Raw genomic sequence first — 15,553 nt, 5'->3', positions numbered from 1 at the left:
GTTCTCCCTCTCACCACCAGAGGTCGCCATTTCCCATCCTCCCGGACTCCTTTTCCGTTACCTTGACTCCACACACCTGTGCGCACACTCACTCACACACAGCTGTGGCCCATCCTGAGGGCTATTTATGCGCCTTCCCCACGCCACTCTGGGCGGATTATTAATAATTGTTAGGAGTTGTATTAAGTGTTGTTATGGGACTGGTGCGGGTTCTGCGTGGCCGTGTTGCATCAGATTCCCTTTTCTGTTTCAAGCCTGTGTCAGAGTCTTAGCTCTGTTTGTGTTTTCTGTTTTGGTTTTGATTTTGTTTTCCCGGCAGTCAATAAAAGCCTGCATTTGGACCCAGACCCTTGCTTACACGGTGTCTTTCCTAACCGCGCCGTGACAAATGTGCATTACCGCAAAGCCACTCGATACTTCATCCCTAATTTCTCAAGCTCAGCCATCACACAGTCTGTTATGCAAGGGACACCTGAATAACACAACAACATAAATGCACAGAAATGTATTAGCTTGAAAACTACAAATGTATGTTATTAGTTTAATCAGATTGTGTAACTTGTATGAGGATCAGGGGCTGTATGCATAAAGCACTCAAGAGTAAAAATGTAGAAACATTTAAATGAATAAATACAGGAAATTAAAATTGGCATTCTCAATTCATCCATCAAAAATTATTCAACAAAGAAACCTGTTACTAAAATACCATTTTGTGTTGTAATAAATTATGAACAAATGATTGGTGTCATATAATACTATTACGTCACACCCTTGCAAACACACTACTGATTGATTCAGTGGTTGAGGATGGCCATTTTTTCTATATGTCACTATAGTTATGCCACAACACTTAGGTGTGATCTGTTCTTAAGAGCATTTCTGAGACGTTTTATGCATATGACCCCAGATCACATTTTATGAGTAATCAGTGCAGAAATTGTGATTCAAAAAAGTTCCCATCTCAAGAACAGGCTACAAAATGAAAATTACCATCATTTACACACTCATGTAATTACAGACCTATATGACTTTCATTCTTCTGTAGAACAGGTAAGATATTTTGCTTTTAATTAATTAGTTAATTTACTTTTTTGTTATTTTTGTTAAATATATTCTTTTGTGATAAAAAAATTAAAAAAAAGAAGTCATACAGGTTTGGAATGACTTGAAAGTGAGTAAATCATGATCTAGGTGAACTATCCCTTAAAGTCCTGGTCAGCAACAGCATTGCACAAAGGATGCATTCTTCCTTTTAAACATATAGAGAGAACAACTTCTTGGAACAGTGCGCAAAGTTTTTAAAATATCTGTAATAATGTATCTGTATAATAATAATAATAATAATAAACAATAATAAAAATACTTTGAAAGTTGAGCTGCATTCTGATTTACAGGGTCCCTACAGAGTGTTCACTGCTCTCTACTCACTGAGCACAGGATATCTATAACTATTTACATTTCACTTGACAAAATGTTAAATTGTAACACCCTTCAGCTACTTTTGCACGGGGTACTTTCAGATGTATTTATACAAACTATAACAACATTAAGTTAATTAAACTAAAATTAAATAAATTAAATAAAAATGAAATTAGGTTACAGGTGAAACAGTTCTATTTCTGCTGCTTCACAAGCACCATCTACTATCAGAGAGTGAATTTGCATTTTCATTCAGCCTGTTGCTGGTTTCTGCAGACCAGCATGGAAATCAACCAACTGGCTCATCCTTTCTTTCTTACTTTCTTTAAAAAAAAAAACAATGGTTAAAAAGGGTGAAATTTTATTTTATTGAAAGATTATTGTTTTGGTGATGTTACCATAGACTATTAATCAGTTTATCTCCCTCATCACACGCAGTTATGAAACTTTTTTTACTCGATATACGTTTCAATAACGCAAGCTGTTTTTGGACTAGACTAACAGTGTTATCTATTTCATCACATCTGTTAAAGTAACAGTTTCCATTTCCAGTCCTGTATACACCACATGATTATGTGATATATAAATATAGATAAGGTTTTGTGAACTGTATGCACAGAGTGTATGCTGTAAACTCTGTGTGACGAGTGGGGAGGGGCCAAGAGCCACGGGAATGGAGTGAGGCCGGTGATAATGATCATCACCTGTGTGCCACACCGGTCTCGATTCCCACGGAGGAGCTCCGGAAGGATAAAAGGAGGAGTGACTACATTGAAGGACGAGAGAGGACCAGGCCTGGACTACTTATGTTGTTGTTTTATTATGTCTTATGTGGCAGTCGTCCGTGAGGGGCTGCTGCTTTTACTTTCGTTTTGTGTTTGTTTATATGATTATTAAAGTTTTATGTTTAAAATAAATATCTGCTGGTTCCCGCCTTCTTCCCTGAGCTTTTAACTTTGTTACACTCTGTATTAAATACAGCATCATTTATGTTCAATGCTGCTGCATAGGAATCTCTACAGTGATCAATACATCCAAAATACACCCATCCTCTTTCACATCAGCATTGATGAAAATAATTCTGAGAGTGTTGAGACTTACATTTAGCATAGAGGCAGTCCATCATTGACTGGACAACATCTAATTTGGCCTTGATAGAAAAGTTGATAAAGTTGGTATCAACAAGGATGTAATATGGAGGTCCAAGCTGGGTGTTGTATTGAAAGAACATACAAGATGGGTATTTTGCTCTGAAATAAAGATAACGCACAAAATTATTATATACAATTAATGCAAACACACATGCAAATACAAATGCAAACACAAATATTTAAAAGTATTACTATAATTATCACTACAGGAATTATATAGAAGTTTAAGAGAACAGAAGTTTGAGCAATGAAATTTAAAATTCACTTTCTATGATGACATGTTTGTGGTGTTCAACTAGGCCTGACAGAAGTTACAAATTGGATTTTTGATATTCTGATGCCTAAAACTTATAAAGTGATCATCTACCTAAGAAGACTTGATAATACCACTGGTACAGATTGTACAGTTGTACAGATTACTGTTTGTTCTTTTGGTGCAAGAAACTTATGGACCCCATTGAATTTCACTGTATGGACAAAAACAGCCAATTAATTCAAATTAGGGGTTCTATGGATCATAGTTGTTCTGTTTTCCATCTGGATCTATTTCGATAGATTTTTGTCCTTCACTCTCTAAACTCTGCAGTGTGTACATAGCAGCATAAAAAATAAAACTTTTATTCAAATTATGAATGGGTTACATAGAGAATCCAAGCAAAGAGTGCTCTCTTTATAATCAATGAAGCTAATATCACTTCAGTTCACCCGCAGCCCAAGCTTCCAGAACCTGACTGTTTTGCTCTATAGAGTGTCCCCCGTTTTCAGTGGCACTTGTTTCTGAAGAATTTCTTCTATTGGGATTTTAAAAAGGTCTTTGTTAAAGCTCTATAATAAGCCATGAACCAAGCCAAACAGCTACATGGTGAACGAAAACATTACAACATTTTATTTGAAGCAAAAAAGTATATGAAAATCTGACAAAAAGACATGTACAAGAATGTATATATAACGGTTTTGGTGAACGAAAAAAAATCCCATGAAGTAGGCTAAAAACTATGGAGAAATCTAAAATTATTCAGAGCTCATTTGGTGCGCTTTGTTCACTGTGACTCTCAGATTGGTGGAATTTTCTGTACAGTGCCATGGGTAATGCAGTTTTTCACCAAAAATTCTGCTATTCAACGAGATTATTTTACAAATATGTTGAATTGACGCAAACAGATGGCTTTAACAAAAGCATATACAATTGATAAACAACCTCGGAGCTCACAACTGGTCTATCTTTTAAGGTTTATCAGTTATTGTTAAAAATCTTCTCCTTTGGAGAAAATGAATGGCATTTTTATTTCCGGAACCCGACTGTTACACTCTACTGAGAAGGTTCTGATTTAAACAGCTCTGATTGGCCACTGCGTTCACACAAATATTTCTGTAATTGGCAACAATACTCATCGCTGCAAAAACACATTGTAAACAGAAATCTTTGACGCTCTTCACAGAGCGCTCACACAAATACAGTAAAGACTAAAAGCTGCTGCCTATTAACGGGTACTGGATCGATCCGCTACTCTGCATTACTGGTATTGCGGAAAGGCTGGTATTATTACGTTTTTAAAATTTAAGTATTGACTTGAAGTACAGGTACTTTTGACAAAACTACTGGAGAGTATATAAAAATAAATTAAAGTTGAATTTGTATTTGTATTTGAATTTGTATGTTACAGATACATACTCTGTCATTTTAAATTAAGTTTAAACTATTTTGTTTTACATGTGGGGATGGAATTTACCATGACAGAAGTATCTTCAAAATGCTTTATTAAATCGAATATGGAGAGGCCACTACTTAGAGCTTTGAAGTTCTGTATGGTTGTATTAATTTGTGTTAATACGTGAAGTTCTGATTAACGTTTATGTGCCTCTGGGAATCATTGATTAACTTTTTAAAGTCCCAAACCCATACTTTTCACTAACAGCTATTCTATATTTGGAGAAAAAAATAGAATAGATATATATAATCAAGCTGTATACTGTGGTTCAATGTTGATATATCGAAATTGTGACGTGTGGCCAAGTATGGTGTCCCATACTCTGAATTTGTGCTCTGCATTTAACCCATCCAAGTGCACACACACAGCAGTGAGTAGCAAACACACACACCCACACCGGGGAGCAGTTAGGGGATTGGTGCCTTGCTCAAGGGTCTTGTGGATAAGAGAGCGCTGATCATTCACTCCCCCCATCTACAACCCGTGCCAGTACAAAGACCCGAACCAGCAACCCTTGGGTTACAAGTCCGACTCACTAACCATTAGGCCACAACTGCCCCCATATATCATGCCATTCAAATAAGCATATTGAAATGTCTGCAATTTATGAATCAGCATGCATCAACAGATGCAAAGTAACACAAACAGTCAGAAATACTGAATTCAAACTTACACTTCTTGTTCTTTAATGACTGAGGGATCTTCTTTCTTCTTCTTTTGTGTTTTTGCCCTGTCCTGTTCTTTTCTGGAAAAAAAGAATGGAAAAAGTTATGAGCAAGGTTATGAGATGCTAGTTTTTTTAACGCTGTTTCATGCAAGAGACGCATCAAAAGATGCAAGACGTGAGCACAAAGTTCAAACACGCCCCTCAAATTTTAATTTTTGTATATCGCCAGCCCTATTGCAAGTGTGAAATGTACTGAAAGATTATGTGTACTTCAGTTCAGATGCATTTACATTGTGACTGTGCCTCAGATTCAATCAACAGAAACTGTTTGTAAAGGTGTGAAACCAAATGGTCCACACAATTAGAATAACAAAGCAACACCATTCTTCAGGAACTTTTTGTAGACTGCAGGATCTCTAGCGGGAGGTCCTAACTGTCTCTATTGTTTGTAGCCCTTTTGTCTTCAGATATAAAGTTTTGTGTAAAAGACAGAACTTTGGGAGAAGCTAAGGTTCTTATAAGGGTTAAGATATTTTGAAGACTGACAAGCTAAGATCGCTGTTGAAGACCTGCTACCTTCAATACATTCTTCTCCCCACAATAACTCTGTGACGAGTGGGGGCGGGGCCGAGAGCCGTGGGAACGGAGCGAGGCCGGTGGAGTGATTGCTAATGAGGGACACCTGCACCCACTCACCGGTCTCGAGTCTCACGGAGGAGCTCCGGAAGGATAAAAGGGAGGAGTGACGACCGTGTTGGACGAGAGAGGACCAGGCCTGGATTTTATTTTGTGTTTTGGTTTCTTTTGTGCGCGACAGTCGTCCGCGAGGGGCTGTCGCGCTATTTGGTGTTTATTTTATTATTAAAGTTTCTTTGAATGTTCGCCGGTTCCCGCCTCCTTCTTCCCGATCTACAAACTACGTTACAAACTCTTACTAAGCTTACTTATTTTATGTATTAGAGAAATCTAGAACATTGGTGAGCCACCCAAACCATTGCTCAGGCAAATAAAGCAATATCTAACAGAACGCGATGCATTTGGAAAATCTCAGAATCAAAGCAGAATCATTTCTCGATTCGCAATGCTTCGATTTGTTGTCTCAGCCATAGAAAGTACACCACTGGTCATAAGTTTTTTTTTTTTTTTTTTAAATAAGTCTCTTATGCTAACCAAGGCCTGTATTTTTTTTTTTTAAGAGCACAGTAAAAAACAGTAATATCGTAAAATATTATTACAATTGAATATATATGTTTTCTATTTGAAAACATTTTACAATGTAATTTATTCCCTTGATGGGAAGGCAGAATTTTTATCTGCTATTACTCCAGACTTAAGTGTCACGTGCTCCTTCAGAGGCCATTCTAATATGCTGATTTTGTGCCAAGTTATTATCAGTTATTAACAGTGGATCTAATTATCAATATTTAAAAAGATTTGGCTGCTTAATATTTTTGTGGAAATGTGATGCATTTTCTTCAGGATTCCTTGATGAATAGAAAGCTCAATGAACAGTAGGGCTGTCACTAGTGGGGTGAAAGTTGGTGGCGATTAAATGGGCCCACGGCTATGGGGAGGCCCCTGGAGACTGGCCGAGACCAGCTTGAAATACGCTCAGGACAGCTGATGGGCCAATGCTGCGTGGTGTCACGAAAGCTTATCATTTGCATGTGTTTTTAAGCCTTGCCAATTAAAACATTCAAGAGATTTTAACGCATTCAAACACAAATAGAAGCAAAAGAACTCAACTGAGTACTCGCGCACTGTGTTCGAATTGAGTTCTCCTTTGCATCTTCTTGCAATTGAACGGACAAATACACCTCATCAATTTAAACATCCAAGCACAAAAAGACACGAAAGAGCTTAATTCAGCACCCGCGTGCAGTGTTCTGTGCGCACACACACTCTGCTTTCGCACTCTGCACTCAACACCAAACACAGTTGGTGTTGGAGCCCAATTGGCATATTTAATTGTCATGGGTTCAGGTAAATTAATAACAGTAAACACAACAATTAAATATGTCAGTTCGGCAGCGGTCGGCAGAACAGATCAACGCTCTCCTGAAAAAGTTTCTTGAACACCAAATCGACACTTAAGATTGGAATAATGGCTGCTGAAAATTCATTTTCTCCATCACAGGAATAAATTGCATTTTAAAATATATTAAACTGCGACAATATTTCACAATAAATGGAGCTTTGGTGTGTGTGTAAAAGATTTAACAAATATATATAAATTAATTATAACAGGTGTTGTGCCGAAATCGGTGACCTAGCGAAAACTGTGACCGGGGGTCGCTGTTCAGCAAATGTTGGTGCGGGAGCGTGCACGTTAGATTAGACGCTGAAGTGAAATGATCAGCGTCAGGAGCTGAGCAGTGCTGTAAAAGATGTTTCATGTTTTAAGATTAGAGAAAACGTCCATTGGACAAGCTAGATCTTGTCACGAGCATCTAAATGGTTATATATAGGAAAGAAATTATATGCTGCTGCTGTCTGCTATGTTAGCCTACTACTAAGAATGGTTTCCTTAAGAGATGTATGCGCTTATGTATAACATATTCTGATTATCTGATAAATGTAGGTCTTTATTCTTATTACTTTTTACTTTAATTACCCAGTAATGTTGGAGATCCCACAGTTTGCTCCTTACAAATGCATATGATGCAGTTGGCCAGGGTCACTGAATCTGACAAATAAAAAAACATAGCTTTCGAAATGTTACTACACTTTATTTCATAATAACTGACTATAAATGTTTAATAAAGTGACTCATGTGATGTGTGAGCTAATTTTTTGTGTGTTTTATATAAATAAAGCATAATGATCAGATATTGATATATTTGTAGATAGGCTACAATAGGGTCTTGGCAGGTTAAATTTTAAGCTATTGAAATGTGTTACCCCTCTTAATTTCATATAATGCTTAATAAAGTAACTCGTGATGTTTCAGCTCCTCTTCTATTTTTTCTCTTTTACACAAAAGTTGTTTGACATGTACCTACCATTAATTGGCTTAATAATTTCCAAAAAGCAATAAGAGCTATACATTAAGCTTGTTTTTATATGAGCTTTTTGTTATACATATAAGAATCTGCACTTAATGAAAAAAAAATTTAAATAATATGTTAAGGTATTATGTGGCATCAAGAGAAAAAGCAGAATTGAAATTAAAACATTTATATGCCTGTTTTGTGGCTTACAGGTTTTCCCCCCTGATTTTCTTGTGCAGATTCAATGTAAAAAAATGCAGATTGAGAAGGATATCCTTTGCCCAACATGTATTTATCTTGTTACCGTTCACCCCCTCCACCCCGATATATATATATAAAATAAAAAAAAAGTGTAATGCTGAAAAACGTAGACCTTTAAAAAATTGTATGTAGTTTATCGAGATTAAATTAGCATGAATGATTGTGTTGTAAACTTGTTGAAAAAAATAAAAAATACTTCAAGTCATGTATAAGGGACACTGAACATTTACCATGTAGGCTATATAATTATATTATAGCCTACATGTATTCCTGTATTTGTTTTGTAACAGGTTGATCTGTGAGCAGATATGACACCACTATAAGTTATTTACAGTTACATAAAAGTCTCATTTAGGCTATTTATTCATGCACTTTTTATCCTACTTTTTTCAGATTATATAAAAACATTTGAACCATACCTCAATCATAACTCATCTCTAATTTGACTTGTGAAATGAAAATGAAAACTTGTCTATTCTAGGAATACTCTTAGAAGGCAGTAAAACCTCATGAGAGAATCTCAGTAAAATATCATTTTAACAGTTATACAAATTCTTAGAAATATGTAAACATAAATGTCAAATAAAAAATGGTATGATCAATAAGTCATGCACTCTTAAAAAAGGATGTTCATTTTTTATATTTTTTGTGTTATGACTATTTTAACATGTTTTGTGTTAAATGTGTTCAAACAAAAAAGAAAAAAATGCAACAGTGTGTCCAACACAATATGCAATTTATTAGCCAATCACATTGCTGCTTGCGTCACTTCATGAGCCATTACTCTGCTCAAGAGCAAGTTTCCTCACTTTTGCTGTTTGCTGTGTTTTTATTGCATACAACATTTGATCAAAAATGACACATACTTGACACAAATTGTGTAACTATAACACATTAGTGTGTGAAAATTTAAAAGTAAAATGTGTTGTCCTTATCTTGACAGAGGTGTGTTAAGAAACATCACAACACTCATGTTTTTAAGTCAGTTTAATGTAATTAAAGTTTAAATGACTTGTACAACTAAGTTGATTGTAGGCTACTTAAAATTTTAAGGATTTTAATTAAAAAAAAATTTTTTTAATACAGTGGATACATTTCAGCAGTGTTAAATGTGCAACAAGGAACAAACCATCTGAATAATAGCCTTAAAAAAAATCACAGACATTTTTTTCGGTAATAGTAATGTCTAATAATTGATGACTGTTACTCAAAAGACAACAAGAATAAACCTAGAGGAATAAGGAGAAATCTTTACATCACTTGAATGAGTTTGAAGAACATAGACTTATAGACAGAGTAAAAAGGGGTAACATTTTGGTAGCTATAATTTTGACCTGTCAGACAATACTGTATCTATAAATATGTCAGATATGTCATCTGATAGATTGTGCCCTATTTTTATACTAACTGCTAATACACTGCTTAAAACTATAATTGTTCAGAATGTGTGGTTTTACTAGTTTACTAGCTAATAAAAAAAAACTTAAAATTGTAATTGTTCAAAAATGTGTTCAATAATTCAATGCTATATTTAAAAATACAGTTATTTATATTTTAATATTATATTATTTTATTAACGCATCTAAATTAACACAAAATATTTGTCTCGTGAGATTTTATGTAATTTTGCGTCATAATTACGTGATAATGTCATCGTGTAATGACATCACAATTTCATTTAGCAACAAATCGACCTTCCTTTATCAACTTCCCCTGAAAATTGGTTGGCAACACTGCAGCGACCCCTAGTCACAGTTTTCGCTAGGTCACCGATTTCGGCACAACACCGGTAACTTAAATGTAGTTTGTAACGATTTCCTATTTCATTCGATTCTCTCATTTGTGACACGCTATCAATATTATCAACTTGTGAGAAGCATTTTAATCCATATGTTGCTTACAGGTTAATAATAATAATAATAATGATGTTGATGCTGATACTCACATCCTCTGATCCTTTAAACTGATCATTCTTTTCATGGCAGCAAATTTTTTCTGTTTCTTCTGTTTTCCCTAATTCACACAAAGACAAGTTGTCATTAAACCAAAGAAGAAATAAAGATATTGTGTACATTGTTAAACATTATTGAGGTAAACACTTTATTTTACCATGACGGCTGAATATGCTCGAGATTAGCACTCTAGTCCTCGTGTGGTACACGTTGCGACAAAGAGTTCTTTGACGTCAACATTATGCGACACAGTCCACATTTTACTTACACCGCGTCATTTCCTGCGTCTTGTATGCTAGCGCTAGATCCTGCAGTCTTTCCGGTTCTCAATAGACACCCTTCAAGGTAAATATCTAGAAGACAATACTGCAGCCGTTGTCTAAATATGAATAGTAAAGTGTCTTACAGTACTTTTTAGGTTTATTAATTACTTTTAACTGCATTGTGGGTATTTCGGTACTGAGTGTTGTTTTTCTATGACATTGTATGATTATTCTACGTCGCATACGTTCTGTTTATGCCACTGTGATTCAGAGCTAAAGATATGTAGGTTTGGATTGTTATTTAGGTAGGCAATATATGCTAACAATTTTCGGGGACTGTAGTTTTGTGTATGTTGCTTCTAGTATGCACTGATGTAATAGATTAAAATTAAAGTCTACTGATAACAGGACTTTAATTTTCAACGACCAATATGACATTATAGCAGAGCTGCAGTAATTATTATTTAGCAGAAGTCTGTCACTTAGTGAAACTAAGGGTGCACGTGTACATCTCCAGGGCATCAGAATGGATGCAAAGTTGTTATTGTAAAAAGTATTCATGTTAAAGTATACATTTTTTTCACATTATGCTATGTTGCAACTTGCAGCATTTTGCTAAAATGCTTTATTTTTTGACATATGTCTGTTCTCTAGTCTATACCCTATAATGACAAAGCAAAAACCAAGCCATGAGGCAAAATATATTTGTGGTAACCTTGCAAATTAAAAAAGAAAATCTGAAAATGCATACCAGAGCAAAAACCAAGCCATGAGGTCTAAGGAACAGACACAGGATTGTGTCACAGATCTTGAGAAGGCTACATTTTCTACTGCATTGGAAGCTTCCCAAGAGCACAGTGGCCTTTATAGCTCTGACATGGAAGAAGTTTGGAACTGCAACACTCCACCAATCTGAGTTTTAACTTGGAATTTGCACAACAAAAAAAAAAACTCAGGCTGTGAGAAAAATAATTCATGGAATTGAGGCATCTGTCTGGAGGAAACCAGGAACTGCTCATCGTCTGTGTAATATTATCTCAATGGTGAAGGTAGCATCATGCTGTATTTCAGAGGCAGGAACTGGGGGACCGGTCACCGTAGAAGGAAAGCTGAATGTAGCAAAAAACAGAGATATTCTTGAAGGGATAGTTCACCTAAGCATGAACATTAAGTCATCATTTATACACTCTTGTGTTGTTACAAAACTATGTTTTCTTTTTATGTGGAACATGAAAGAAGATATTTTGAGAAATATCTTTTTTTTTCCAATATGATGGAAGTCATTGATCACCAATATTGTTTGGTTCCCAACATTCATCAAAATATTGAGGTGTGCAAACTTGTCAAATCATACCCTTGACCTGAGGCTTTAATTGCTGCTAAATGTGCTTCAATTAAGCATTAAAGGGGTAGTTTACCCAAAAATGAAAATCCTGTCCTTTACTCACCCTTAAGTTATTCCAATCCTTTATCAGTTTCTTTCTTCTGTTGAACACAAAAGAAGTTATTTTGAATAATGTTGGAAGTGAATGTTGTTGCTGTCTACGCTAGACGCAACAAAGCAACATTTTCAGGCCATTTGACCTTTCTGTCAGCATGCCATTAATAGAACAAGGCATCAGTTTACTGATGGAGATTTGTCGCTTACATTGCACCACATCAGTTTTATTGTCTTTAATCACGTCGCATCATGTCATACCACTCACGCCCAGTGTAGACACAGTGCAAGGCTGTGACAATGAAATTTGAATACTTTCTGAATGCACTGCAAATATTTGTACTTAAACAATCAAACAATGCTTCACAAATCCTAAATTATATGTATGCTGTCCTTTTCCCCAGTAGGAGAAGACATGGGAGAAGTACTCGGAACCAGATAGGACAGCAGAAAGCAAGGCAGACCCTGAGCTCACAGAGGTCTGAGTGGAGCCTAAACATGGTCTAATGGACCGTCTCTTTTTGCTGACCTTTGTCCTCTGTTCAATCTCGTGGATTTTCTTCTGGGAGGTACGCTGGAAGAAAGGCAAGGAAAGTCAGATTGAAGAATGGCTCCAGAGACACAGCCTATCCGAATACAAGTATTTGTTTGAAGGTTAGTTTAACACTTGAAAAGCAAACACTTAGTTTTATAGATTTGCCTCACCTGGATTGTTTAGAATATTAGAAGTATGTTTAGAGTATTAGAATTTCCTCATTATAAAATGTGAAGCATAGTCATAGATCAAGTAGTATCCACTTCTAACCATATTTAGCAGAATCACTAATAGTACCTCAGACTATTAGAGCTCAAACATTTAAGGGCTTTCACACTTGAAATAGTTAACCCTGGGTCATTCTAAACCCAGGTAAATGGAATCCTGGGTTATCTTATTATGTTTCACAGTCACTGCTCATACTTAACCCGGGGTTAACAATTAATCCTGTTTATTCATAATCATACATGTCATACTGTACATTGCTTAAACCCTGGGTTTTCTTATTTGCATGTTTGCGGTGTCACAGTCATGATTGGATAAACACAAAAACATTTGGTTTTCGACCAAAATGGATAAAATTCTACAGTTTGGACATGGAGCGGCATTGAGATCCCCATATCTATGGGATTGAACTATATAGGGCCTTAAAATGAATATTCCAAAATAAAAGTTTGGGTCACACTTTACTTTTTTCAGGTCCAATTTTAATTATTAATGTCACAAAGTGATCCACATTTGTTTTTTGACCACTGAAAATGTGTGCAATTTAAAGGGATAGTTCACCCAAAAATGAAAATTACCCCATAATTTACTCACCCTAGGGCTGCTTGATTATATCAAAAATCATAATCACGATTATTTTGGTCAATATTGTAATCACGGTGATTTAATTCACTGTAAGAATTAAACTTTTTTGTTTCTTATTAAAGCTACAAAAGTCCTTCGCTCGAGCCGTGTATAATTTAGAATTTGTCTTTTGTTGTTTGATTAATATTAAGCACACAGTCGCAGCAGGAAAATAGCCCGCTGTCACTTTAAGAGCCGCACGGATCCAATTTACCGTTACACAAGTATTTACATTCTTAACTCTTTATGTTTACTTCTATAAATCAAGCACGTCCCATTTTGCAAAAGTCACGTTACATGATTTTACTGATTTGCACGTGAAATTGGGCTTTTATGGAGGAACGAAAGCGCAGCGCTGGAAAAGGGGGCAGAATGGGGGGCAATAATCGTTTTATCTCGATTATTGTATTTTCATAAGAGGAGCGGATAAAGAGAGAGCTTGATGGGGCGACGTGGAATGAAAAAGTTTTTCAGGAGTCGCGGCAGTTGAGGCGGCGCCACTATAACGACATGTGAATAATTCCCGCCCACTCTAAAGCGATACTAAACTGCAGTGGAAACGCAACCCGAGCCGAGCCGTGCCGTGCCGAGTCGTACCACGCAGTGGAAAAGCGCCATATGACTTTCTTCATTCAGACGAATCCAATCGGAGTTAAAAAATGTCCTGGCTCCTCCCAGCTTTATAATGGGAGTGAATGGGTGTTATTTTACAATAGTCCAAAAGACGTCAAATAAAGAGTATCCATCCATCGTAAAAAGTGTCCCACAAAAGTGTCTGCAGCGCGATGCAACGATTAATTTCATTAATTTCTGCTTGAAAGTTTGTGAACCCTTTAGAATTTTCTAGATTTCTGCATAAATATGACCCAAAACACAATTAGATTTTCATGCAAGTCCTAAAAGTTGACAAAGAGAAACCCAATCAAGCAAATGATACAAAAATATATACTTTGTCATTTATTTATTCAGGAAAATGATCCAATATTACATATCTGTGAGCGGCAAAAGTATGTGAATCTCTAGGATTAGCTGTTAATTTGAAGGTGAAATTAGAGTTCATCTGTTCAGAGGTGTTTTTAATCAGTGAGATGACTATCAGGTGTCAGTGTGTGCCCTGTTTTATTTAAAGAACCGGGATCTATCAAAGTTTGGTCATGCTCAGAAAAAGAGTTGGTGTTGCTTATCAGGCTAGAAAAGGTTTCAAAGCCATCTCTAAAGAGTTTGGACTCCACCAATCCACAGTCAGACAGATTGTGTACAAATGGAGGAAATTCAAGACCACTGTTACCCTCCCAGGAGTGGTCCACCAACAAAGAACACTAAAAGCAAGACGTGTAAAAGTCCACTACGTTTCAAAGGACTGCAGGCTAACTTCTAAGCAACTAAAGGCCTTTCTCACATTGGCCAATGTTAATGTTTATGAGTCCATCATCAGGAGAACATACATTACCTGCAGTTATTGTTGCAAAAGGGGGTCAGACCAGATACTGAAAGCAAAGATTCACATGCTTGTGCCACTCACAGATATGTAACACTGGATCATTTTCTCAATAAATAAATGGCAAAGAAAATATTTTCAGGAGAAATTTTGATTGTTTTGGGTCATATTTATGCAGAAATATAGAAAATTCAAAAGGGTTCACAAACTTTCAAGCAGCACTGTATCTCTTGAAGTGAACCATATAGGGCTCTAAAAAATAAGACACTAAATAAAAGTGTCGACGTTGTTAAAACTGAAAATCTAAAAGAATATTTAGATATCTTTAATACCTCATGAGTTACAGGCATTCAAACTTTGTGAGGGAAAAAAACAGGAAGTGCTTTTCCCATTTTTGAACTGTTGGCATATAATGCAACAAATATGGCTAAAGTCAACAGATTGTGCTAACCAATTTCTGTGTAAAAATAAAAAAACATGGTCCTGCCATCTTTCTGAAGTTGAAAATTCATTCAGGTTATTTTGACCCTCCCCTACAAAATAGTTGATCACTGTGCCATCAAAAGGAGGTTTGGTGTGTCTCAGCACAGTTTCAAGAACATGGAAGAGTTACCATTTGATGGGCCATTACACAAGAAGAGCTAGAGCTGTAGAAGGGCAACAACCCAGCAGCAGGACTGGTATCTGTTCTTCTGTGAGAGGAGGAACAGGAGGAGCACTGCCAGAGCCCTACAATATAACCTCCACCAGGCTTCTAGTGTGCATTAGAGGTCTACACGGGTCCAAAAATTCGAACCCGAAGAGACCCGTAAATATGCTACACTGAACCGACCCGGACCCGTCTATTATTTTGAAAGTTGGACCCGGGCCCGTGCAGAACC

General features: G+C 36.2%; 1 protein-coding gene and 1 pseudogene across 4 annotated transcripts in view; one reads left to right on the top strand and one right to left on the bottom strand.

The window, feature by feature from the left end:
• The window catches only part of LOC107744861 (rRNA-processing protein FCF1 homolog), an 18,135-nt pseudogene extending 7,728 nt beyond the window's left edge, over nucleotides 1-10,407 (bottom strand).
• Nucleotides 10,408-10,430: 23 nt separating this feature from the next.
• LOC107744492 (apoptosis-resistant E3 ubiquitin protein ligase 1-like) overlaps nucleotides 10,431-15,553 on the top strand; it is a 73,457-nt gene continuing 68,334 nt past the window's right edge. For 3 of the 4 annotated variants that reach the window (XM_016558449.1, XM_016558367.1, XM_016558206.1), the window contains exons 1-2: nucleotides 10,431-10,494; nucleotides 12,255-12,504. In XM_016558449.1, the coding sequence (XP_016413935.1) occupies nucleotides 12,357-12,504 (148 nt within the window). In that variant the 5' untranslated portion in view covers nucleotides 10,431-10,494; nucleotides 12,255-12,356. The remainder of the gene's footprint in view (nucleotides 10,495-12,254; nucleotides 12,505-15,553) is intronic. The other variant, XM_016558287.1, reaches the window with a different exon arrangement.

This window comes from Sinocyclocheilus rhinocerous, unplaced genomic scaffold (genome assembly GCF_001515625.1).
Source record: "Sinocyclocheilus rhinocerous isolate Xijiao unplaced genomic scaffold, SAMN03320098_v1.1 scaffold1092, whole genome shotgun sequence".
Classification (NCBI taxonomy): domain Eukaryota; kingdom Metazoa; phylum Chordata; class Actinopteri; order Cypriniformes; family Cyprinidae; genus Sinocyclocheilus; species Sinocyclocheilus rhinocerous.
This window is presented reverse-complemented; position numbering and strand designations above follow the sequence as displayed.